Source organism: Eutrigla gurnardus, assembly GCF_963514095.1.
Source record: "Eutrigla gurnardus genome assembly, chromosome: 10".
Lineage (NCBI taxonomy): Eukaryota > Metazoa > Chordata > Actinopteri > Perciformes > Triglidae > Eutrigla > Eutrigla gurnardus.
In genome coordinates this window covers 24,304,167-24,330,644 of record NC_139924.1, presented here as the reverse complement: position 1 = coordinate 24,330,644, position 26,478 = coordinate 24,304,167, and the positions used below count along the sequence as shown (strand labels likewise).

At 40.9% G+C, this 26,478-nt stretch overlaps 2 protein-coding genes across 2 annotated transcripts; both read right to left on the bottom strand.

Annotated features, from left to right (window-relative positions):
• Nucleotides 1–6,395: 6,395 nt before the first annotated feature.
• On the bottom strand, nt 6,396–9,444 carry lpar6a (lysophosphatidic acid receptor 6a). Its single transcript, XM_084019064.1, has one exon. It carries the CDS (start codon nt 8,617–8,619, stop codon nt 7,516–7,518), a length of 1,104 nt encoding a protein of 367 aa, XP_083875190.1. The 5' UTR covers nt 8,620–9,444; the 3' UTR covers nt 6,396–7,515.
• A 6,402-nt stretch (nt 9,445–15,846) lies between these two features.
• On the bottom strand, nt 15,847–24,811 carry rcbtb2 (regulator of chromosome condensation (RCC1) and BTB (POZ) domain containing protein 2). The gene is made up of 12 exons (XM_084019102.1): nt 24,597–24,811; nt 23,443–23,577; nt 22,595–22,745; nt 21,878–22,044; nt 21,627–21,785; nt 21,062–21,169; nt 20,826–20,968; nt 20,411–20,601; nt 19,615–19,741; nt 17,677–17,816; nt 17,452–17,582; nt 15,847–17,340 (listed from the first exon to the last, which is right to left on the bottom strand). The coding sequence occupies exons 2-12, from the start codon at nt 23,566–23,568 to the stop codon at nt 17,200–17,202; spliced, it is 1,584 nt and encodes a 527-aa protein (XP_083875228.1). The 5' UTR covers nt 23,569–23,577; nt 24,597–24,811; the 3' UTR covers nt 15,847–17,199.
• Between the last annotated feature and the right edge of the window lie 1,667 nt (nt 24,812–26,478).

Below are 26,478 nucleotides of genomic sequence, written 5' to 3'. Positions count from 1 at the left end.
CCTGCTACATCCTGGTGCCCTGATAGCATACAATCAAGTAGTTTCCCCTCCTTATCAAATGATGCGACGGTTGGTCTTTTTGGCAGGGTGTCCGCACACCTCGACCTGCAGCTTCTGTCATCACCCTTGATGAAATATTGAAGGTTGTTATCTAGAAACGATCTCTGTTCCCCCTTTGTCTGCCTGTCACAGGGCCTGTTTTTGTGGCCTGCTTTCTGAGCGCCCCCAGTTTCACACAGGAAGAGGGCCGCAGATGCAAGATGACCCATTGATCTCTGTCTGGCTACCGATGCTTAGAAAGGCATTTCCACCAAAGTCCCCATTCGGTTTTCTTTCTCAGGGAACCTTAATGTTCACATTTCTACTGTGTTTTCGTCTCTATTTAAATGTTCAGCTACATTAGTTTCTGTGTCTGATGTTTTAGTAGACATTTATAGCCTCGGTGGTATCAACCACACAGTGAGGGAAACAATGAAACCTGCTACCATGACTCACCCAGTAAATAGAAGTTCTGTTTATTCTTCACGGGGAGCAGCTCTTCCTGTTAATAACAAAGCACTTAGACGCTGCAGTTCGAGGTCTCTTTGCAACTATAAATATGGGAGCTGTCATTGTTATGATTATTTCTGGCCCTCTGCAGTGACCCGCCATTGTCTTCTCTCGGTGTTTTGTTGCTCTGGATCAGACAAAAGACAGCAGGGTTCTGCTGCGGAGCTAGACAATTCATCGGGGCGCTCAAAGTAAAAAAGGTCAGGAACAGTTACATTTGTATCCCGTGTTATGTGAAGTGGGACAGGGCCGACTCTGTGCAGGTTATCAGGCCATGAGCAGGTTTAAACGCTGCTATTGTCTGTGGCTCACAGGCCTGTTGACTCCTGATGTGCTGGTCCACCCAGCCCCTCTGCCATCCTTCCTTTAAAGCAATAATGGATCAAAAGATGTATTTAAAAGTGTTCCTTTTTGTAGTTTGTATGAAGTTTACTGAAATCAGATGCTTTACAACTTTTTGAATGAAGAAAGAAATATAGTTTTTGTGTGTATTTAAATGGTGGTTGGATCTGTTTGATTGAATCTCAGCTTGATGTTTCCACTCGTTTTTCTTGAGAAATGCTCAAACCCATTTCTTAAGAACCCCCATACACACACACACACTTTCGTAACACCTACAGACTAGAATTGCGTAACACTGGCAACAGAACATTTTCAGATATCACAAACCGTTCCCTCCTGGCGAACATGAGCTGACCTGTATTTCTCAAACGTTCTGCATTTCAGCTTCAACTCTAACGTTCAACGACTAATCTGTTCTCTTTTCACTTATCACTTCACTGATCTACGCATGAATCTCATGTCACATATGCTCCTCTCCCCCCTTCACAGTTTTGTCAGTGAAACATCTCATATTTTTGTATCCTGTGAAAAGCAACACCTCACATTGTGGTTTTGAAGTCGCGTTGGTTGCATCGGCTGCACAGATATGATGCAGAGAAACTCATGCAGTCACAAAGTCACGGTTAACAGACTTTCACTTCGAAGTAGTAAGTAGGTTATGTTTGTTTATCGGTGAAGGACAGCGTTGGGGTTGACACAGATTCATAATACTCATAATACGGATATGCAACACATGAACAAGTACACTGCAGTTGAATTCAATCTTTCAATATTGTAACATCTGGCGTTTATCTGGCTGATCTAAAACAAACAGGAAAGAATGACAAGTTAATGGTTAATGTCTTTTTCAATGTCCGTTCCACCGTGATGATTGAATATCACATGCCTCTCTTAGTTGATGGTTCCTCTGTGGAATTATCTTGGCCTTATCTGTCTGTTACATTAGGCTAATTGTGTGTGTGTGTGTGTGTGTGTGGGGGGGGGGGGGGGGGGGGGGTTATGCAGATAACCTTGGGGGTATCAATGAACATGTCCTCCCCACCCTAGGGCAACAGTGTCAGTAAATGAGTTGTCTCTCCAGGAGGCTGGTTGAAAAACAGGTGGAGGTTTGTTCCACGCGTGTCATCTTTAAGTTTGAAGTAGCATGTCATGGCCGTGGCTGTGCTGCTGCTTATTTCCTGTTTATTTTCCCTCTTTCCTGTGTGTGGGTGTGGTCCTCCTGGCTCTCCTGGCTCCCGACTCTGCTCATCGTACACACCTGTCTGCAGTCAGCTTATCATCCCTGCCAGTCTCTGCCTTATATCTACGCCGGCTTGTCAACCGTTCCATGCCAGATCATTATCTCAACTATGTCAACTACGCTCAAGTATTCCATGTATTCTTGTACCTGAACTAATTCTTGTGTGTTTTCTGTCCTCCTAAAACTGCTGACGGCCTGCCCCGCTTGCTCCCTTGCTACCCTGTCTAACCTCAGCCTGCCCACGTCACTCACCCCCATCCAGCCTCGTCTCACAATAAACATTCTTAAAAACTTGTGACACCACAACAGAGCTGTGTTCTTCTGGTGGGGATGAATCCCTAAATACAGGAACTTATAGAGTAAACAATAATAATGATTCAATCTTCTATTTTATGTGGTTAAGGGAGACAGAGTTCTGCTGAGGAAGAGAAGGGAAGTATTGTGTGGTCTGTGAAAATTCCTCACGAGGAACACGCTGACCTCAAGGCTGACCTGTAAGCGTCAGCTTTTATGTGTGGTTGTGCTGAGGAGTGTGCTATGGGCATTTGTTTATGAGTCAGTGCTGTAGTATTATAGCGGGGCCCCGGGTATCACTAATCCGGCCATGTGCTTCGTGGAGCTGCTGTGTTAAACTTGATAGCTGGACTTCAGGATTCATTACACGTTTTGCTGATCAGCTCTTAAGTTACTGTACAGTTAAATTGAAATTGGAGGTGTTTGTATAAAAAGTCAGCATTGTTTCGACAGCCAACACGCCGTAAAAAGGTTGTTTTAAAATGTGCCCCTCTAAATTTGTCCAAAATTAAATAAACCTGTTAATGTAATACTATAAAGCAAAAATAATTACATGAATTTGTTAATTTCTGCTTCAAAAGGGGTGTATTATTTATTTCTATATTTATTAACAAATAAATCTGATATAATATTTACTAGTAAAGTACAACTCAACTCATTAGAATCATAGATATACATTTCCATGTTCTGAGACATTCTTGCATGATCAATTAAACATTTTATTGTGAAACTACAAACACTTTTGAATGCAATATCATGATGTTACATGTAGGAGTGTCTTGCACAGACATATTACAATTTCTAAGAGCGTTTGTCAGTCTTAATGTGAGCATGCGTTTAACAGGATACGTATATAGGGCATGTGGCTGCTGTGAGGTTTGACCCAGTGACCTTTTCCTTTCTCTCATGAGACTGTCAGTCGCACCAGTGGGCTGTCCTCTCTGGTTAGAAGTGTAGCTGCTAGGAAGGATTAATGTGTCCACATTGGCTAGCCAGACATTGTCTAAATCCCCAGGAGTTTCCAGTGGAAGAAGCCCAACCTGGCCCATCAAGCAGAACACACCTAATCATAGGAGGGTTTTATTTCTGTCACACAATATTCAGTCAGGCTAAAACTCTCAGAAACAAAGGCAGAATAGTGGATGTTCTGATAGATCTGTATATGTGAGCTGAAGACAACCTGCCATGTACAGCACTTTAATAGGGGTGTTTCCAGGAGAATGTGAAACGAGTGTGACAGTGGGAAGTCCCAGCTGGATGTAGTCAGATCTGTTAACCCCTCTTCTTAAAGGTCCCTTTCCATGCTCAGACTGGAAATAGTCCCAAACTAGATGCACACATATTAAAGGAGGGGAATCACAAAATCTTCCATTTGTTACTGACTAAAATGGAAACACTACAGGCGTGACTTTTATCAGGTATTCATGAATCATCTCCTGTCAGATCTTTGCACTTTCACAAGAAGTTCTTGCCTCCTATTCTTATGTCACACGTGACACAACAGGCTCTGAATACTTGCCTGAAGGTAAACACTCATCCGGTCGATGATGAAATGAACAATGACGTGCATTGTGTGCACACTCTTTGTCAAAAGTGGTTGAAATGAAATGAAAAGTTCATATCCTGTCTGAATATATGAGACAAGCATGAGTTTTCTTGTTGTTAACAGGCTGTTTTTTAAACACCACAGCACCCAGATGAAGGGAGTGTTTTATCAACATTCTGCTCATGCTTTCTTTTTCATTCCTAAGATGTTATGCAACCAAGAGTTGATCTGGTCAAATAACTCCTCCAGGGATTGATAAGGGCTGTTTATGGTCCGCAGCAACCGGGAGTTAAGGAGGATTACATGTGACTGCTTGGTGCTGCTTGGTAGTTATTTAGCCTACCTCCATCCTTGCAGACACTGAGCCCATTCCACCACTGTTATTAGTCCAGTGCTGCCTCTGATTTTAGAATTAGTGAGGTAAAACAACCTTCTTTTTTTGTCAAACCACATCCTGTGAAAATGGTTATTTAACGCAATGTTCTTTCTCCCGCAATGTATCTTTTTATTGCTTTCTCCTTCTCAGTCTGAAATATGTCTTATAAGCAAGTAATCTGCCCCCCTAGAGTGTGACAAACTTTATATAGAGCTATAATAATACCTGTTTACCTCAAAACCAAGATGGGGCTGTAAATACAGAAGATGTGGAATGTGATTCTAGTGGAATTGTGGGAAAATGGTGATGCTGATATCTCAATGGTCACTGGCCATATCAGGGTAATAACAGCCATTTCCTCCTGAATTTATCCTGTGAGCCATGCTGGGATGATGGTTGATTATCCTTTGCAAAGACTCCCTTCACCCCAAATCCATTTAGTGGGACAGGCGGCTACCCTTGTCATGTGATCCGGAGCTGTGGAGTGAATCACCCCTCACCCCGATCTCAACCCCTACACAGCCCAACCTCTTCTTCCACGAAAGCACACACATACTGAGAAGTCCGTGTGAACGCTCCAGCAGAAATTACTCCTGACACGACTTCTCAACACACTAGAGGATGGGTTGGGACTGACGCAACTTCAAAGCAGCCATTAAGAGCTTTATTGACGAAGACATGCTGGGTTTACCACAGGGGAAAAGGAACCTACAGCTATAAGTTAAAGACTTCTGTCTCCTCTGAGACCTGGAGGAAGACACTGGCTGTGATGAAACCTGCAGAAGACAAACGTTGCTTTTGTTTTGCGTGGGGATTCCAGCAAATTACTTATTTATAGGACAGATTCCCAACGGCTGAGCTATGTAAACAATTTTAAGCTGATAAAACTTTTGGATATCAATCCTTCCTTTGAATGTCATAATCTTAGAAGCATAACTGTTTATAAGCGTGATTAAAAGATATTTCCTGCGCATCATTCACACAATAAGATTTCCCGGATCCTCGGCCCGTCTTGTACATTACGAGAACTCTTTGATGCGTGCTCCCATCCCAGAGCGACGCAGAGCGGTTTATGTGATGACAAGCAGTGTGGTGTCTGTGTTTTCTCACCCAGCAGCCCACTGGGAAGGAGAGGTCAGGCTGATTAGATAACTGTTGTGTATGCAGAGGAGCCTGCCGAGCTCACATGAGGGGGGTCCGATCCCTGATACAGAGAGCTTATACAACCATAACACTTAAGTGTATACACAACGACATGGCACCTATGCCCATAAGACATGAAGCAACATGCTCTTTGTAAAATGGGAACAATGAGGCAACATCTCAAAGTTGCATGAATCATCGTTTCAGAGGAAGGTGGTGAAATATTTCGTAAGAACTATTTTTTCTTCTTTTATTTTGTGTAAATCATCAGTGTTTACTTGTCTTAACCACATTTAAAACGTGACTTCCTCTGGTGGTCCCTCTCTCTCTCTGCCCCGACCTTTGGCCTAGATGACAACAGCCATGAACACCTGGTGGTCAGATTGTATGTATGATTGTATAACGGTTGTATGAGCTGAATACACACCGGTCTCAACTGGCAGTAGTGATTCAACAAATATGTCTTCTTGAAATGAGTCATCGAAATATCACTCACATGAGGATGCCACTTTAAGATGGCCTTATATGCAAATGATGTGAACTGCCTCGAGTCAAATTGCACTTGTTTTTTGTACTGTTTTCATGACAGCCTGCCCGGGTCTTTAACCCTGCCCTTGACTCGCTCACATGGCCTCAGAAAGAGAGTTATAGCTGGGGTATGAATAAAGTGCCGCTGGCTGACCTTCAGGCTATGTCAATAAAGTTAGAGCACCATGTTGCTTTCTGTTATTCACTCTCACGCTGTGTTGACTCCTCACGGATGCCACATCACTTATAATTTAGCCCCAGCACGACATACATCATCATACATCGTTTTTTCTATCAAACTGCAAACAGGGCTTACTTATTAATAATTTTTTTTTTAGCAATTATTTATTTGAATTCATGGCACACAAAAGTTAGAATTGGGGTCCATTCAATGGCATACATTCCGAATTACACCACATTCTCATACATATGTATGTCTATAATGTTTGCCTGATAATGAATGGTCTGTTTTTGTCAGTTGCCATTACTAAAGACTTCCTCTCCATCCCCACTGGTTGCCACACAGGAAGCGACGGCTCCTCATTCAGGATTCAGAAATACTACATCAGTCTTTCTACTTCCACTTCTTTACCTCCTCATTTGCATTCTGCACGACAATACATTAGAGAATCGTTTTAGCAGTTGGTTAGCAGTTAAATGGTGTGACATGAAACCAGTCTGCTCGAGTGTGCTACATGCGTGGAAATATAGACTGTGCAGCCAGTAAGCGTGCACCGGAATGTTATAAATAAACAGGTTTTGTACCGACGTGTTATTTGGAGTTTTTGGTCCATTATGTTATGTTCAATTAAAATCATTCCTATTCATGCATCAAAAGATAACATTTTCTTCATTTAAATGACAAAAGGTTTCAGGTGCAATCATTTGTTTTAAATAGTACATGACTTTTATTCATTACTGTGGCATGAGTGCATTATGTGGAATCTGTGTCAGTGCATTAAATGGTCAATAGACATAGAGCCGACAATGAAATGGTGGCAGAAAAAAAGGAATTCATGTGACCTATTCACAATTTTATATAAGTCCTGTACAATCTATAGCTTGATAAAACTTTCTGTTAATTTAATAGATATTATTCTAAGGTTAACGCCACAATTTACCAAGGAAATGTACAAATACACAGGCACATGTAGTTTACAATATCATAACACTGTCCTGCTGTTGGATGATCACGTTGGCCTCCAGGTCACTCGCAGAGTAATTGTGCTTAACACAATTACAAAACAGTCCACAGGAAAGGAACATTACGAAGTAGAAAGAAGCAATCCACAGATGTGTACAAAGGGTCATGAGCAATAATACTGCAGAGCAGAGGCCGTCGATGGCTAGTCCAAACATTTGTCCTGAGATGAAGATAATAACTCTTTGGCAGGTGCTCCATAAAGCACCAAAAAAGTTCATTCCCATTGTTATAAGGATGGTAATTTATACGGAGGGATGGATTTTAACAGCTTTCAAAGCGAAGCAACTCTGCCATCACACTGAAGACTCGTTGTGGAAGACTTTAGCTTTGAGATTCCTCAGGCTGCACTGCAGGTTGGAGCTGGTTGTATCTGACTGCAGCGCCTCAGAGAACTTGATGTCATATGAACGGCTGACCTGAGACTTCCTCTTGATGGAGTTCTGGATGGTCTCCGAGGTGAAATAGTAAACAATGGGATCAAAGCAGCAGTTGGACACAGCGATGCAGAGGGCTATTGGGTAGATTGTTCGCACCACCGACTCCACAAAGCAGCCTTTTAAAGTTTTAGTGCGGACCAAAGCATAGAAAATCAAGTTTACATTGTAGGGGATGAAGCAAAAACAAAAAATAAAGAGGTGCACAATTATCATGCGCAGGATCTTCGTTTTGTTCAGCTTCCCCCCTTGACTGATGGTTTGGGGGCGACGCAGAGTCTGCAGCACCATGATGGAGCAACACATGTTGAGGAGCAGCGGGATGACGAAGCCCACGGTCTCTATGAAGATGACCACCTTAGACAGGTGGGATTTCCACTGCTTGGAGGAGAAGTTCTCGAAGCAGAAAACGGCATTTGTCTTGTTGTCGCTCGGCGTGATGGTCTCCAACATGAATCCGGTGGGGAGACTCCCTGACAGCACCAACACCCACACAGCAATACACACTATGTTAGCGTTACGCTTTGTCCTAAGCGCCCTTGACCGAAAAGGGTGCACGATGGCTAGAAAGCGGTCCACGCTGATGCAGGTTAGAAAGAGCATGCTGCCATACATGTTGGTGTAGAACAGCGAGACAGAGACCTTGCAGAGCGTGTTTCCAAAAGGCCAGTTCTGGTTGATGAAGTAGAAGACCCTCAGCGGCAGCGTGCAGACAAACAGCAGGTCAGACACGACCAAGTTCATCATGTAGGTCGTGGTCTCATTCCTCAGCTTCAGAGAGCAGGTGAAGATGTAGATGGCCACGACATTGGTGATCAGTCCCACCACAAACACAATGCTGAAGATGGTGCTGTACAACGGGTACTTGAAACCATCGTTCTTGTCGCAGGTAGAGCTGTTTGCCCCGTTATTTTCAGCCCATCGCTGGGTGAAATTGTCAGTTGGGAGGGTATTGTTGTACATTCTGAGAGACAAAGAGTGGAGAGATGAGGGGTGTCTCTTATGTAATAGCTATACAATGAAAGGGCTGCCCTGCACACTGAATTCACCATGAATGGAGGGTAAAGCACAAAACAGTCCCAAACCAAGACACATTTAAAGACACTCTGTCATCTCAAAATCCAGGCCATTGATACAAAAGGTGTCTTTCCAACACAACTGTCCATGTTATACAGGGCCGCTGCAGATGGTCAACATGATTCCCTGTATTGATGTAGTTATCTTGGGGGTTACCTCATATTGAAAAGACCCCTCCCGTGGGACAGAGATTTAGGCTGGAGCGTCCTCCCCTCCCCCTGCCCTGTCTCTCGACCAGGCTGCAGCCAACAAGTTGCAGACAGAGCTTCACTTACTCAGATAAATCAGTCACAGAAATGTGCCTCATTCCCACTCAAGAAGTCCTCAATTACCACGAGCTGCTGAGTCCACACAAGAAATGATGGCAAATCCACAGTAAGGTCCGTTAGAAAAATGTCCCCATGGCAAAATCCCTTTCTTTGTTTTTTTGTCCTGTGTTTTTGTCCTTTTCAGTTCCAGAGAAGCAACGTTGTCACTAGCACAAGGTCCTCACCACACACCACCCGGCTTATTCACAGGAGCACTGGAGCTTGAGTTGAGCTCCTGTTCTCAGTCTGGGTGTCCCCCCTCCTTTTCTTGTTCTTTCTCTCCCTAACTGACTGAGTCACTCTACTTCTCTGTCTCTTGTTCCTCAGTTTGTCTCTCCCTCTGACAGTCTCACAAGCTTTCGCTCGGCACGCATCCCACTCAGCCAAGCTCTACTTCTCCTTTGTGCCGGTATCACAGACAGGTTTTGTACTTTGGAAGGGAGAGCAGCTGCCCTAACTCCTCCCACTGCCTCCTATCTAACTCCTCCTTCTCCTTTGTCTGCAGTCTACAGTTAGAGCAGAAATCAACCGAAGACAGCTCTGCTTTGTGAGGGAATTCATCAAAGGTTTACAATACATGTTCATATTAACCTGGAACATTGCCACTTTTGTATAAATACACATTGAAACTTATTAAAAATAAATGTTTCTGGTTAAATCATTTGTTTACATATACATTTTTAGATAGTAAAGCATAATAAATAAAGTGCCTCAAGCTTGATGTGGAAACGGATTGTCACGATAATCACAGTTAAAGATGCTAATTAAAGATTTTTTGGCTAAATTGTGATATCATTTATTAATAATAATATAATAATTAATTATTATTATTATTATGTTTTTATGTGTGACTTGTACAATCCCTTACAACATCAGTGGTCAATGTGACTAAGTACAAATACTACTTTACTTTTACCCCACTGATTTTCTTTTATTACATTTACTTAGCATCTTTTTACTTTTCAGATTAAGTTATTCAACTATATTATATATTATTGACTCATAATTATATAACATTTTTATTTAAATTCCATCTCAACCAGCTGCATCATAAAACGGTGCTTACATAGTGCATTAATAATAAGTCCAATAATTAGTAATAGACACGGGTGTCCCTCAAGGCTCAGTATTAGGACCGCTTCTGTTCTCACTATACACCAGATCACTAGGTTCTGTTATCACATCGCATGGATTCTCCTACCATTGCTACGCAGATGACACCCAGCTGTTCCTCTCTTTTCCCCCGTCCTCTGACACTCACATTGCAACTCGCATCTCGGACTGTCTGGCTGACATCTCTGTTTGGACAACTGCACATCACCTCAAGCTTAACCTGAATAAAACCGAACTCCTCTTCATCCCAGGGAAAGACTGCCCTCGCATGGACCTGTCGGTCACTGTCGAGGGCATCACAGTATTGCCGTCGTCAACTGCGAGGAACCTGGGTGTAATCCTCGATGACCAACTATCCTGCACCCCCAACATCACTGCTGTGGCCCGATCCTGCAGATTTGCCCTCTACAACATCCGCAGGATTCGGACCCTCCTCACAAAGGATGCAACGCAACTCTTGGTCCAAGCACTGGTCATCTCCCGCCTTGACTACTGCAACTCTCTCCTGGCCGGACTCCCGGCCTCTGCGATTAAACCATTGCAGCGTATCCAGAACGCTGCAGCACGCCTTATCTTCAATCTACCCAAATTCTCCCATGTGACCCCCCTCCTCCGTGACCTCCACTGGCTCCCTGTTGCAGCACGCATCCAATTCAAGACGATGACACTGGTCTTCAGGGCCATCAATGGAACAGCACCCATCTACCTTCAAACACTGGTCAAACCTCATGCCCCGAAAAAGGCTCAAGACTCACCTGTTCAGACTTCACCTCGACTAGCATGACCCACTAACACCCCCCCCCCCCCCCCCCCCCCTTACCTTACCTATAGCACTCTGATCGTACTGTTGCTCTTAGTACTAGTTTACTCAGATGAGGACCTAACACTTGTTCTATTTTTAGCTCTTACTTTATCAGCAATGATACGTTGTGGTTTCCTTGTTTCCTTCTTTTGACAAATGTACTTATTGTAAGTCGCTAAATGACCTAAATGTAAATGTAAATGTAAATGTAATATAAAACTGTCAGACGCATAACATTACCTTTTATTTAAGAACACTTTATTGCTATTACTTATGTGTTTTCACTTAAGAGAACTTGTATATCTATATTTTGATCTTGAAACTTTCATATGTAAGGATTTGGAATACTACTCACACCACTCCATGACAGAATGGAAAAAACTGAAGAAAAAAATAAAGATAATAAAGATTGATGCATCCTGGTCAGACAAGATGTTAATTAAGAGAGGAAGTCAAAAGTGCCTGAGAAGTTCAACAAAAACCTGCAAGTGCTGGAGGCAGTCTCCACAGGTCTGATGGGAGGTCGTCTACACCAAAACTGAACTTTTTGACAGCCTGTGTGGGCAGCAGCTCAGCCAAAGAAGCACTGTTTTATTCTGCAAGGGACATTGGAAATGAGACGGAACAGAAAGCTCTCTCTATTCAGTGTTCTTTCAGCTGCCGTTGTCAGTCCATGCCCACAGCTTTCTCTTCTCAGCGCGGTGAAATAGCATTCAAGTTCTCCTGTAGTAGAAACTCCCCACTTGGCAGTCAGTAAAAACATTGAGGCCTTTGTTGTGAGTGAAGTAGCTTAGCAGGGAGGAATGTGGAGTTTATAAATAATTAGTCTCAGACAACTTGAAAGCGCTCTCAGCTTCTTGATCAGCAATGTGCTCAGTGAATACTGTAAATCGTTTGAGTGTATTTGTGTTGGGTGGCTGTAAGTGTGTGAAACAGGAAGTATGTTACCTACTTGGGATTTGCGGTTGATGAATGAATGTTTGTCAAGTGTATCTCATCTGAATAAAATCATGCAAATATGGGAGAACTTATTCAGCTGCTTTGGAACTGACCCCAGTGATACAAACATATGTGTTCAGAAACATGACACTAATCCAAAGATTGTTCACGTTGCCTTCATAGAGTTACCAATAATAGCCAAACAAATGAAGGGAAATCTAAATGTTTTATGACCACAGCGCCTCTCTTTGTCAGCCTACCACAAAATAAACACCATCAAGGCTAGAGTTAAATCTTCGAGAAAATAGAAAAACCTGTACTATTGTCTTTCACTCGAAAAATAGTTCCATCCAGCACATAAAAACACGTTCTTCACAGGCAAGTATGTGGTCGCTAAACAAAAACATGTGCCTGAAATCCCTGGACTGTTACTTTTCTCACAATGCCAGGAAACTGTCTGGTACCCCAAGGCCAAGACTGAAGGCTTTTGCATTTCAAGAGAAAAATGCATGAGAAAGATAGCAGGTGACATAATAGTGTTGGATAACGATCTTCGGTGGCGTCAAAAGAGTAGTCAGACTTGATGATGACTTCAAACATTACGAATGTTTTTAACACAACATTGACAACATGTGACTCGTCACTCAGAGATTGTGACATAGACAAACATGTCAACATACATTTAAATTTAAATGGTATACTTCGGAATTGATTGCATTATCTTGTGTTGGAGACGGACGAAGGAAAACTGAACACATCTAGTGACACATTCAACCATCCAGGAACACAAACCAACACAGCTTTAATGTGAATTCTGAACCAGAATTATAAGTCTGGGCCCTGGGTTTGTCACTGGGTAACCCCATTGATATCAGTCATTCGGCATGTTAAGATGGATTGTTTCATGCAGCTAGTGTAAGTGAGCTTCAGAGATGCTGGTAGATAGATTTTTCTCCCCTTGGGACAGAAACAGGCTAGCTGTTTCCCCCTGTTTCCAGTGTTTATGCTAAGCTAAGCTAACTGTATCCAGGCGGTAGCTTCATATTTAACATACAAACATGAGAGGTGTCAATCTTCTCATCTAAATCTCAACAAGAAAGGCAATGAAAGTACTTCCAAAAATTGTATTAATTTAAGGTAGTTATTTAAATTGACTTTAATGGCCACGCAATGGGAATTTGTTTTTGGTAGAGCATGGGAGAAAACCTAGGTACCCAGTGTCAGCAGTATATCAAACGGTAAAATATGAATCATAATATTCCAGTAATGTGAGGTTTTTGTATCACATTTGATAGATGTGTTATAAATGTGTTACATTTGATGAAGCATAACGACTTGTTTTGGACTAACTTTTTGTTTTGGACTTAACTTGAATTCATTTGAAACAGCTTCTACTTGGGACTCAACTTTAGACTTGTGAAGACACATGATTTTCAAAAGAATAATCCCACTGAGTATCCACAACTCAGTGTGGCTCCGCGACTTGACAAATGGTCAACCGAAATGAAAACAGCTAAACAAATGTCGAACTTGGCAAAAAGACATTCCAGACAGCTTCACTGTGACCAACAGGGATTTTGCCTCATTCCCTCATGTTCACCTTGGAAACGGAGACTGCACGAATGTCGTGCTGGCGTCCACAAATAAAGAAATGACAAGTGAAACTGACACAACCAAACATAAAACTGCAGTCTAAACACGAACGACTGAGGCCAAGGAAGTGCTCCAGTGCTGCCACTGCAACAAAAAGTCTCAGTGAGTGCAGTCCAGAGCCTGGACACAAATGGAATCATTGTCAAGAATAAAACATGAAAACATGTTTCACTAAAGAGAAAAAAAAGTCCAGAGAAAGCACAAAAAGGAAGAGTTGTTTCATCAGTGATGAAGTGAAGGTTTTAACCTTTTCATGTCTATATGAGCAGTACACTTTATCATCTTTATCTTGTCTTGGAAAAAGTAGTTAGTGGCACCTTCAATTTAATTTATTGCAAACTGAAAACTAAATCAGAGCGCTGACACGTGAAAAACACCAGAAAAGTGCGCGCTGCGGTGCTCTTTGTAGAGCGTTGCTCCCCCACACCGCCTTATCAACTTCAAGCTTTTGACTGCTTTGTAAAACAAAATACTCCTCATCCATAAATACTCCCCCCCCCCCCCACTGCAAAGACCAGCTGCATGTACAGTTGAATAAATAGTGTCTTATCAACTCAGCGTCAGTGTTTAGTGCCAAAGCCCCAACTAAACCATCAACAACACTACAGTAACTCATTTCCAGGCTATATTTAGTGGTTCAAGTGGTCAAAGTATCAATATCTGTGTGTTTTCATGGAACTCAGCACCAGACTATCACAAATAGTGAACAACTCTGAATCAAGGACTATACAGATGATAACAGGCCTGATTGTGAACCAGTTCCTCATGGATCTGGTGTTACTGACAGTATTTGTGTCCTAGATTAATCATATCATGTTGCATGTAAGTAAATTGGCTATGCCTTAAACCAAGTCTTAAATTAAGCTCCGTTTCACAGAAAACAGGCATGAACGGGTCATCCAGTCTCCTGGCCCCGCTGGCGAACACCATGTTTGGCTGTTTCACAACATATACTGTCATCCAGAGAGGGCCGCCACTGATTGTAATTTTGTCTCGAGGGTAAAACAATCATGCTGCATGCTTGAATAGCTATACGGATTAGCATATATATATATATATATATATATATATATATATATATATATATATATATATATATATATTGTTAACCCGACAAGGTGAAACTCTCTTCAATCAAACTTCCTGTGGACACAGCGGTTGATGCTTTATTGCTCATTCTAAACCAATGTTGGTGGAAAGCACTTCCTCAAAACTATTTTTGTACTTTTTTTTTCTTCTTTTGTACAATTTTGCGATTCACAAGTTAAGCCATGTTATGCTACATTATACTTTTACTTTTATGTCAGAGGGAAATATTAGATTTTTTTTGTCTAATTGCTCTATGCAGATTAAGATTTTACTTAGGGTGATGTTATAAAATCTATAACTCAAATTAACTCCACCTCAACCAGGAACATTTCAATCTTTCTTGCACATTAATTCGTGTTGCTGTGAATACCGCTCAATAAAGTCAACTTCTTGCATCTTTAGGGCTTTATCATGGGATCAGGTGCGTTTGTCACTGTGTCGGGGCTTGTATGTGGCAGACCGCCAGTTACCGTTGGCAGCTGTGTGCAGTTCCTCATTTTCCGTGTAAATCCAGTTAACTTGCGTGTCAGCTCTGGTGACTAATTTTGTGTGGCAATGCACATGTTTAGTCTGCGGCTTTATCCACTTAATATTGACTTGACTGACAGCTTAATTCTGCATTCCTCGTGCCCTAGGTGAATCATAATAGGGTGACATGAAATGTTACTTTCTGAAATGCAGAACTAAAAGAAATAAAAAGCTAAAATCAAATGAGAAACGTACAACAGTCTTCAATACAGTATATCAACGTGGGTCTAATATTTAAAGCCATGTGCACATTAGCCTTCAGTTTGCACCAAGTATACATGTAATTATCGTCTGCAAGTTGCTGATCTAGCTTTCTTCACCCAAACAAACGGTCTGAGTAAAAGCAACGGAAATATGCAGATGAGAGAAAACGCATCTGACAGCAGAGTGAGGCAAGTGTGAAAACCTCAACATGTACTTGGGGTACTCAGCAGGGTTTCAGCACAGATATGCATGAGTATGAAACTATATTCAAGTAAAACACACTGCCCTCTGATGGCTTAGTGCTGCTATTGGCCAAACAGATTTAGCACAGTTGGATGTGTTTGCTGTTTTTTGGTATAGCTGTGCATCTGCCCAAACATGTTGTAATATGTATTTCAGTATTTTACATTGTGTACATGCCTGTGAAGGCTGCAAATTATTCCACCACGGACCCATCACAGCAATAATAACAAATGATGTAGTTACTCATTTTAATACATTTTAGATGATCAAATATTACCCTTTGTCAGCAGCTTACAGCATTTTCCATATAAAATGAGAACACACTGGCATTTTAAGTAATTATCAAAATGTTAAAAAAAAAATACAATAATTGGCTTGTTAAAGTAAAAGTGTTTTGTTATTTAGACAGATCTAGAAATGTTATGTGGAATTATCTTACCTTGCAGTTCAATGAGACTACATTCAACACAGTCTGATGGCAAACACAAAGCCAGCACTATTTCCTTACCACAACGTGCTACCAAGGGACCGATAAAGAAAGACTTGTAAAAAGATCCAAAAGTTTGCTCCCAGCATACAAACAATTAAAAAATAACAATAAACAACAAACTTTTGTAAACATACCAAATTGCAATGAAACACAACTGTAAAATCAGCTGCACCTACAGTGTAACATCACAGACAGGCTACACGGGAAACAATATGCTTGTGTAAGTCGTACAGCTTCTGTCTGCACAGCGAGGGTTTATCTGCCGACGGTGGCCAAAGAAACTGTCTACAGCAAAACAGTGCAAATGTTAGTCAATACAAACAATCAGTAATCATACGATTGGATGGCAAAGGTGAAGAACTACAACATAAAACAAAGTGCCAAATATGCCAAATTTGACCATAGACAAACTATAGCTGTTCAGAAAAAAAGTGTATCAAACATAAGTTGCCGTTCTCTTAAACAGAAGGACAGCTTGTGTTTTTCCTCATTAAATACTAATTCTCAATCCAGAAAGTTTGAGAATCAAGGCTTCGAAGAAAAGCAGCACAAAGTGAAGGGTCAAATCATGGCTCCGGTAAAATAAACACATTGATCATTTGTTTAATTAACTCATTTGTGTGTTAAAAAAAAGACTTACACTTCAGCGCGGAGCCTTTATTTTGCAATGGATTATGTTTAGCATACAGCATGCCCAGGCATCCCGTCAGAGGTTGTCATGAGGCACCGCATCTGTCTGTTGACGAGCTTGATCAAACTAATCACACACCTACAGCAATTAGCCAAGTATATTGTCAGTAAGACAAAGACGACAGAAAGACGACCACCGTGGCACATTCAGCCTCTGTACTGTCTGCTTGTGACTGACCGAATGGGGTAACCCAACATTTACCCCCCAATCAACTACTGTGTTAGGGGAGTTTTAGGGCAGCGACACAGAAGCATCAGTTAGAGGGTGAAACCTTAACCCATTTTTGGTTAAGATCCCCAACACGGCTCTAAAGTGCTGATCAGCTTGGTGTTTACTTTGGTCTGAGGTCCACTCTCAGGACCCGAGACCTGATCGTGTTGAATCCATCACTACAGGGGCACTCTAGTCAGTTTTTGAAGGCCCCGTAGCGGCTGGCTTTACTAATGAAGTTCTTGAGCAGGTCGTGGTCCATGTCTGCAAAGGCCTGGGTCTGCGTGACAGCTGTAAGGTGGTTGACGCAAAACTTGAAGCAGAACTCCTCCAGGTCCTAAAAATGAAGAGGGCTGTCTGGTCAGTGCTGAGGAGTATAACTGACTAGCTACTGAGAAGGCCCCCACCACCATGGTGCTTGACTGTGTGTCAGGGGCTATAAGCTTACCCGCGCCTCATACTTGACAGCAGCAGAGAGCAGAGTGATGGCGTTCTCCTCAGAAATTCCTCTCTTGATTGTTTCCTGGCACAACCTCTTAAGCCTAGTCTCTCTGTAGAACGTTGCCAGGTCTAGCAACCCTGCACACACAACAACAACAACACACAGGGGAGCGCGTTTAGGACTTCATGTTCTGACTTCCAGAGTGTAAAAGGACTGAGGTCCATCTCTTACCAATAGCATCCTCTGGTGGCAGGTTGATGGTGTCTGTGTAGAGGTACTCCAGAAAGGCTCGGTACACCAGATATGAGAACTGGTGAATTTCTATGGTATCCTCATCTGTTTCGTTAAGCAGTGCACGGAAATGCTCACATCTGGAGAGGGAAGAAAATGAGCGGACTACTCCAGTGACATGGTAAAAGATACCACACAGTGTTTTAGCATGTGTTGGCCTATTTATTTCACATGTATACTTAACACTCTTGGTCATTTGCAAATCATGCTGTAGTGATCCAAAAACAAAATACTACTTTTCGAGAACTCAACCCAAGGTCTACATCATTGTCAAAGTTATATTACCATTGAAAGTAATATTTGCAAAAAAAAAAAAAATAATAATAATAATGAGCTTCACTGAATAGCTACCTATAAAGAAGGAAAAATATCAGTAAAAATCTGAAACACTACAACGTAATTTGAAAAAAACATTCAGAATAAAATGAATTATACATGAGTAGTTGTTATGAAACTTATTAAAAATGTTATTTTAAAAAAACAAACAGGTACACTGAGAAATATTTCTTCTATTCATATGTGTAATCCTTAGTGTTCAATATTTGTCTGATTCCAATGTAAACATGTTTCTGTCCCACACATTTTATCTGAATCCCACTGCTACCGTACATCATCCCCCCCCCCCCCCAAGAGTTTATAACTCTGAACAAGTGTGTCAATTTGTGATTGTTAGTGTAAAATTGTCTCAGAGTGAAAATGAAACATATTCATATATTCTTGTGATCTCACTCTAAATGCACACTTCCTGAGGCAAAGCAGAGGCACAATAACTATAGCCCACAGTACGTTTTCCTTATTTGTTCCCTCTGGCCATCATTCTTCTGGAATTATACATACTGATTATCAATTCCCCTCTCTGCTTATCTCTACCGGCTCAAAACACTGCCTCCCTATCATTTCTTCTCAGGACACGGTTGAACAAGCAACTAATCTTCATTCTTGAACTGCACTTTAAACGTGTCATTTGCATGTGATCTTGCCAAAGCACGCTCCGTTGCATGCATATTTGTGTGAGCGTGTGCACTGGGGGTTGACGTTGCAGACAGTCTGGCTCCTTCCTACTGACAGTGCAAAAGAGCGAGGGAAGGCAGATACTTTGTGTCCAAGTGTGGTTATAAAAAGAAAAGCAGGAAACAATAGGTCTGTCTCTGCTGGCCCGTGACATCAACAGGAAACCCTGTCTAACAGTTTAAATAAAGTCAATACAGCATTCAGTAGGTACATGTTAATTTCATCATCATAGAAAAATCAGTGTTTGCTATCATAGGAGAAGTATATATTTGATTTTACTTGATTTTATGTTTCTATAATTAACAATTACACTATTCAACAACATTAACATCCGTTTCCCTGAAAATCCCACTATGATACACCAAGCGCCTGTATTACTCATGACCAAGCCCAACCACTACATATGAAAAATAGACTCATGTGACTAAAATGAAGGTTGGAGAAGCAGGATGCTCCGGTATGGAAGAAAAGAAAATCATCTCTTAGAAAATAGTAATAGAGCAAACGCGTGCAGTGGCCCAAATCAGAAAGGAAAACCTGGAGACAAAGGATCATTGTGTGTATTCAAAAGTCATTTGTAGATAGATAGATATCCTTTATTGATCCCAAGCTGGGAAATTAAAGAATAATAATAGTAATTTGGCTTGTGTAAATAAGTACCACAATTAGAGGAGAATCGAGACTAAATGTTTGCACATATTGTACACCACAATACAGAGATCCATTTCATTTTCATGGGGTGTGTATTGCACTGAAAACTATTTAAAAAAGCAAAAACTTAAAGGTGAGAAAACAATCATCATGTCACAAAATCATCATAATAACCAATTTTGACTTTGGAGTTTGGAGGGTTCTCGTTTCCTGTACCTGATTTTCAGCAGGGCTTTGTGAACATGAATACACTTCCCATCAACCAAGAACTTCAGGTCGGAAATCTCTGGGCTGTCAAACTCCTTCTTCAAAGACTGGGCAACAGTCAGGTAGTCATCGCCATCTGGCAAGAATAAAGAACAGGGAGTTTGTTTTGAAATAATGAGTAAATGAAATGTATTCTTTTAAACTATGCCTGTCTTAGTGCTAAATTAAGTGTTATTTCTATTTTACAGTCCTTCAACAATATTTCCCTGTAAACATACAGCACAGGTACTGTTTATGCAAATACATCCTTTTGTTAAAATCCCATAAATTACAATAAACAAATATGCCTTCAGTGCTTATGACTCACACGGTTTCACTTGGTAAAGAATACATTCTAGTAAATCACACATTTAATTGAAATCACTATTTGTTACTTTAGCACTTCAGTTGAACAGATAACAGAGAGAAATATATTGCACTTATGAGAGCACGGATTATTTCAGCGGCTTGCTACTTGAACAGATTTTTCAGAGGGATGACATTAACTTTACAAAATATATACAGTATGAACAAAAAATAAAGATCTCAAAGTTACATGTGTAATGCTCCTCAGTTTGAGTTCATATAAGAGTGGTGAACTTTGTGTTTGACATGGACAGGAAAGAGGATTTCCTGTTTATTTTGTGGCTCATTTCCAGGAATTTGAACCCATGACACACATGGTACCAGTAACAGTGTTTATAAGGCAATCTCAATTATTTTTCTTCTTCAGTTTTATATTCATATAGCTTTATAACACTCTTACCTACTGAGAGGAGGTGCCATGTGACAGCTGGTGTGGCGAAGCAGGCAAACACATCGTCTGTGCTGCTGAAATGGGTGAGGTGGGGGCTGGCCACAGCCTGACCTCGACACTGACCCCACATCAGAACCTGCCCGCTCTGGTTCTTGGCAGCAGATGTGTGGCTGGTGTGACATGCAGCCACCTCCACCATCCTGGTGGCAGAAACATAATTCAAATCGCCTTAAAATGCAGGTTGTATGTTGAAATATGTTTTAACAAGAGGCAAAGAAGGCCAATTGCTACCAGTGAGCACTACTTCTAAAGTCTGCATCAGTCGATTATTACAGGATTCTGTCACGGGGCCCTGAGTGACATGTTGTTGTGGAAGAGAGGTGTCTCCGCTAATTGAGGACAGGGTAAAAAACAAAGTACTAACCTCTCCTTGTCAGTGTTTATTAGGGTGGGGAGAGCTTGGTTACTCTTATTGCCTGTTCCTAACTGCCCATACGAGTTGGCTCCCCAGGCGTAAACCATCCCCTCATTTGTAAGTGCCAATGTATGTGCATATCCACAGGCAACCTGTGTAGGGAAAGGAATTAAGCAGAATGTTAAATGAAACAACCAAAAATAGAGATTGATGAGATGTACCGGTAGCTCTCCCTAGGCTCTTACCTGGACGATGTTGACACCTTGGAGAGCAGCGATCCTGCAGGGGGTCTGCTGATTTCCATTGTTGCCCAAACCGAGCTGTCCATTGCAATTGTAGCCCCAACCATAGATCTATACAGGGGACACATTTAGATTATGCACACATTGGTTGGAGGTGGTTTTCTGTATGTTTAGGGCTAATTGTTTTCAGCTTCTATTAGCTTTGTTCCTGTATTTTTTAATTTCATAAAACATCTGAAATATCAACAGCTCATTTGCATGTTATATCAATTTTTCCCTTTATGTAATTGTGGTGCATATATTTTGATGAACAGAGTCTTTCTGGTGGAGAACACCCAACATCTTTTGATCGTCTGTCCCTTCTGTATATATATATATATATATATATATATATAAAAACATAAAAAAGGCATAAAATGATGCCATGCCATGTTTAGGCATGATACACATTTGCATTAGCCAACCCCCTGCCACAAAGAAACCTGCACACTGCCAAACAGTCGACCTACTGAGAGCACTGTTCCACTTGTTCATATTAAACGATCTGCAGATTGATGTTCCACATTACCTCTCCATTGTCCAGTACAGCCATTGAGCAGAGCTGACCACAGGCGATGTTAATCACCACTTTGTTCTGCAGGCAGCTGCTAACCCGGCGTGGCGTTGGCTGGTTGGCAGTGGACCCTGAACCTACTTGACCCGAGTTGTTGTAACCCCATGCGAACACCTGAACACAGATCAAATATTCACTCTCAAAAGAAACATGCAGATGAAGCAGAATGAAACTCATGAAAGAACACAACTGGTGATACAGGTTACCTCTCCATCAGTTGTGAGGGCAATGGTGTGATGGGAGCCACAGGCCACCTCTGTCACTCTCTTACTAAGGAGGTTGGTGGAAACCAGGGCAGGGGTTAGTCCGTGGTTGGTGGTGCCGTTGCCCAGCTGGCTGTAGCCATTATGGCCCCAAGCAAACACCTCTCCGTCTACATGGTAGCGGGCAAATTTTCATTCATGTTGTCTCAGTGGTTAATATTTTACTAACAGATAAGAAACCGACATCCCATAATTCAAAGCAGAGTAAAGATATCTGAATAAAAGGAAAAAAACTGTCTTCCAAATGTGAGCAAAATCCTGCTAAACTCTGAAATTAACTGACAGGTCTTTTAATACAAGACACTTCATCAAGTAAGTCAATGTTTGTAATGTTTCCTGATGCTTTAAAAAAAATGTGTTAATACTTATTTAAACTTGATTATTTAGAAACAAAATGCATCTTTTTCATCTGTGTTGAAATCACATTACCTTTGCGAATATAAGTCAAATTTCTGTGCACTGATTGGATCAGGAGGGTTAGAACAATGATCTACTGTTTCTAATGTTTTGTTCTATTTATGCGAGTTTTGATGAATGGGCAGCAATATCATAAAAACCAGATTCTAGACATATGCATCATCTCTTGGTTTGTGATGTCTAATCTTTGCATCCTGAGGATAAGTCCCCTCGGGGACAAATACAAGTTTTAGACTGGATTACCTGCAGTAGCAATAACAACATGTGGTCCTGTTCCATAGCTTAGGGACACAATCTTCTTTCCACACAAGACATCAATCCGGCGCGGCTCAATAGTGCTTTGAAGGTCTCCGAGTCCTAAACAGCCACTGCAGTTGGTGCCCAGAGCAAAGACCTGCAAAGACCAAACATCACTGATGAAATGCTACTACAACTATCAATAAATTATAGGTACATTCTTCATTCTGTTGGTTACTGATATATATGGACACCACAGTAAACACAAAATATTCAGTCAGATACCAGGAGGAGACTAAATAACAGCAACACTTTGATGATGGGATTTGGTGCCCCAGTTGAATTCCCCAATATAGAAATTGCCAACAATCAATTATATTTTCATTATTGCTAATCAGTCATTCACATAATAAAAAAAAAAAAATGTAACCAAAATGTGATTGTAAGCTATATGAAATAATATCAACTAGAGTAATAACATCCAATCAAGGCAGAAATCCAACAAAATATATATTTGTATTATGCCACAATGAAAGATAAACTGTTTGGGCCACAGGGACCAACATATGAGCAAGGGTGGCAAGATGAAGCACACCCTACACCTTTGCAGAGGATAAAAATGGAGCTTGCTTGGGTATTAGGCCTGTACGGCTAAAGATAGCCTCATTCTATCTGCTTATCTACGTGGCTGAAACTGCAACCTGTATCGACCATGCAGCATTTTTTCTATCCACTTGTAAATAGACAATAATTAAACAAATATTATGAAAGGACATAAAATCTATCCGGTTTCAGAACACGTCTTCATGTGAACGAGAAGATTAATGCACCTTTGCTTAAAGCCAAAGTGTTACCTCATCGTTATCTGTGACATAGAGGGCTTCATTTGCAGCACTGCCAAAGACACAAGCCTGCCGAATAAGCCGAAGTTCCTCAGGAGGAAGCAGCGCAAACACTGGCCACTTCCCCACGTCCAGCATAGTAGTCAGCTGTGAAATGAGGAAAAAACACAGAGTCATTCAGACATTTTGATTTAAAAACATAGTGTTCAAAAGCGGAAATGTTCGAAAAGTTCTGTGCATGTGCATTTTGTTTTGGGTATTCTTTGAAAGGAAGAATTCATTCATAGGGTAAAGTTAAATGTTTGTTAAGCAGGAAGATGGTAAAGTTGTCATGTTAAAGCCATTCTTGCTCCAGTCTCCAAATATTAATGTTGCAACAACAACAACATAAAGTAAAAGCCCAGAGGATAAATTATCTACAAGATTTCCAATGTCCGAAAAGTGGGCACTGAGTGAGTTTAGTGAGTAAAGTACAGATTACGCCTTCTCAACAGTTTTCTTTGCTCTACGATATCTAAAGCCTGATTAAAAAAAATATATTAACAGGGCAATGGAAACAAAGTGTGAAGGTGTGTTTTTCATTTACATCATGATGTTCCCAGGGTGGCCTAACCAGACCACATAAGCAGATTTCAGTATTTATTTTAAGATAAATTAATCCAAGATCAATATACACTCATCAAACACCCTTTACTCCATGTGTAAAACTAACGGTTTGGTAAAAGACATAGAAAGGGCAACGGTAATAACGTATATACGGTAATATGATTGACATTACCTCGTTATTCTCGCTTGAATTATAAGCACCAGGAATATATATCATAATTATCAAACTTCAGTCAAAGGTTCTTAAAATGGCCATTGTCATATCTGGCAAAACTACAATTATCGTCTTTCAATTATCATAAAGTTGCTCCAGACCTGATGTACACCAAAGAGGAAACACATAAACAACACAGACGAAATAGCCCCCCCCAAAAAACAAGTATGTTGTGTTGTAAAACGTGCAGCCAGGGGTCCTCAAAAGTCGCAACATAAACGTTGCTAATGTGGATCTACATTGAGCTCCAGCCCGACTATCACACTTAATGAACGTTATCTAACACACAACTATTAAGCTAATTAGCGCGCGGCGTGTAATTGTCGCTGGCTGCCGTTGACGTTACCTTGCTGTTGTTCTAGCTAGTGTGTCGTCCGCGGTGTCGTTTTCTAACCACTGGATCCCGAAACATTAAAATGTTGTCAGCCGACATGTCAGCGAATCAAGTTGCCGATGGGCTCATCGCGGCAGTTTGGTGCGGATCCAACCTCACATCAGTTGCAACTTGCTGTGGTTGCACCTAGTTAGCTTTGATCGCTACAGCACCAGCTGAAAAAAACAAACACCGCCGCCGTACTTCCTGTAGTCAGATGGTGCGTTCACTGAAAGGCGGAGCCGGGAACTTTCGTTCGTACTTGGCGTTATTGGCGTGTATTTAACATAATATAATATACAACCTTAGAATAAACTACAGCGAATTTAGTTGTAATGTTAAAAAAGATAATAATTACACATATTTGTTCTGTTTAAATGTTACTTTCATGAACGTATTTCTATACTGTTATGACTATGTATATTAAAGTATCTGTGTATCTCCCCCATAGCCATCCTGTTGGTTTAGTGAAAACAAAAATGATGAAATGTAACAGCTCTATGGCGCTACAATACTCACTAGATTCTAAAAAAAAAAAAAAAAACAATGGTTGAATGGGCTAAATGGGGCAAAACGTGTAAAGTTTAACCTGAGGGTGGTGCTAGAGGAAAGGTCATGTTGTTACTGTAATATAAAGTGTTTATTCTCTGTATGGTGGCCTTTTTGGGACACCTCGGTCTCACCTCTTTCGTTAGACTTGCTTCAACCATCACTCTGAGCTGTACTCGGGCCAAGCTGTGTTCCGAATTGAACTCTATTGTTCATATACATTTTAATGTGCATGCAGTTTGAAGGTTAGCTTGTGCTTATGTGTCTGTGTTTGTGTGCTTTTAGGATGGATGGATGGATGATGGATGATGGATGGACAGACTGACAAATGGATGGACAGAGAGACAGTAGATGCCAGGGACTGCAGATGAAAATGAGCATATACAGCTAAAACTGCACACTTACATGATGGATTATGTGCATTGTCCCTTCTTAAATAAAATAAAAATAGAAAACATGAAACTATTGTATGTTAGCGGCATGTCAACATGAATCCATTTACATTTAGTTTGCAACATAAGCATGTTAACAGTGTTAAATGTTAGCTTCCATACTGCACCGTACCTGATCTCACTTCCAGTACTCTGAGACACATTTATCACACCATTGGCACTAAATGTTCTGGCAAACATTTTCCAGGGTGTAAGGTAGGTAATGCAGAATAGTTGCATTGGAACATAAATCATAACTCTCTGTGTTTGATTGCTGATTGTCTATGTGCAAAATACAAAGAAGCTGCTTCCCTTTGATTGTGAAGGATTAACCCTGCTAAGGTTTCAGATCACATCAAATCTTGCACTGTCATCATCGGCACCCTGTCTTGGGTTTGAAAGGTACAGAACTTGGCAGAATATGGAATATTTTTGCACCGTGGCTGAGTGTAAATGTGATATTGAAATGTTCGTATCAGATGAGAGTCAACTGTTGTTTAGTGTTTAGTGTTGTTTACTGAAATGTAAGCAAACAAATATATCAGTTAAACTCTATATTATAAGTGAACCAGCAGGTGGAGCCATGGATAGAGTGCATATATTGTGTCACATATTGTAGCATTATGTAAATAATTTATATTTTACGAAATCCTTTACCTACGTTCTACATAGTCCTTTATTTATATTAGGAACTGTAACAATTTCTGATTCTGATATCGAAGCAAGATCACATGTTTGTGCCAAGCTTTACAGACCCTGACATATTTTTTTTTTTTACTTGAAGATAAATTCATAACCTGTGTTGCTCAGGATGAATTGTGTTTTAAAAATGAAGTGTGAGGTAATATTTCAAATACATATTTCCATTTCCATGT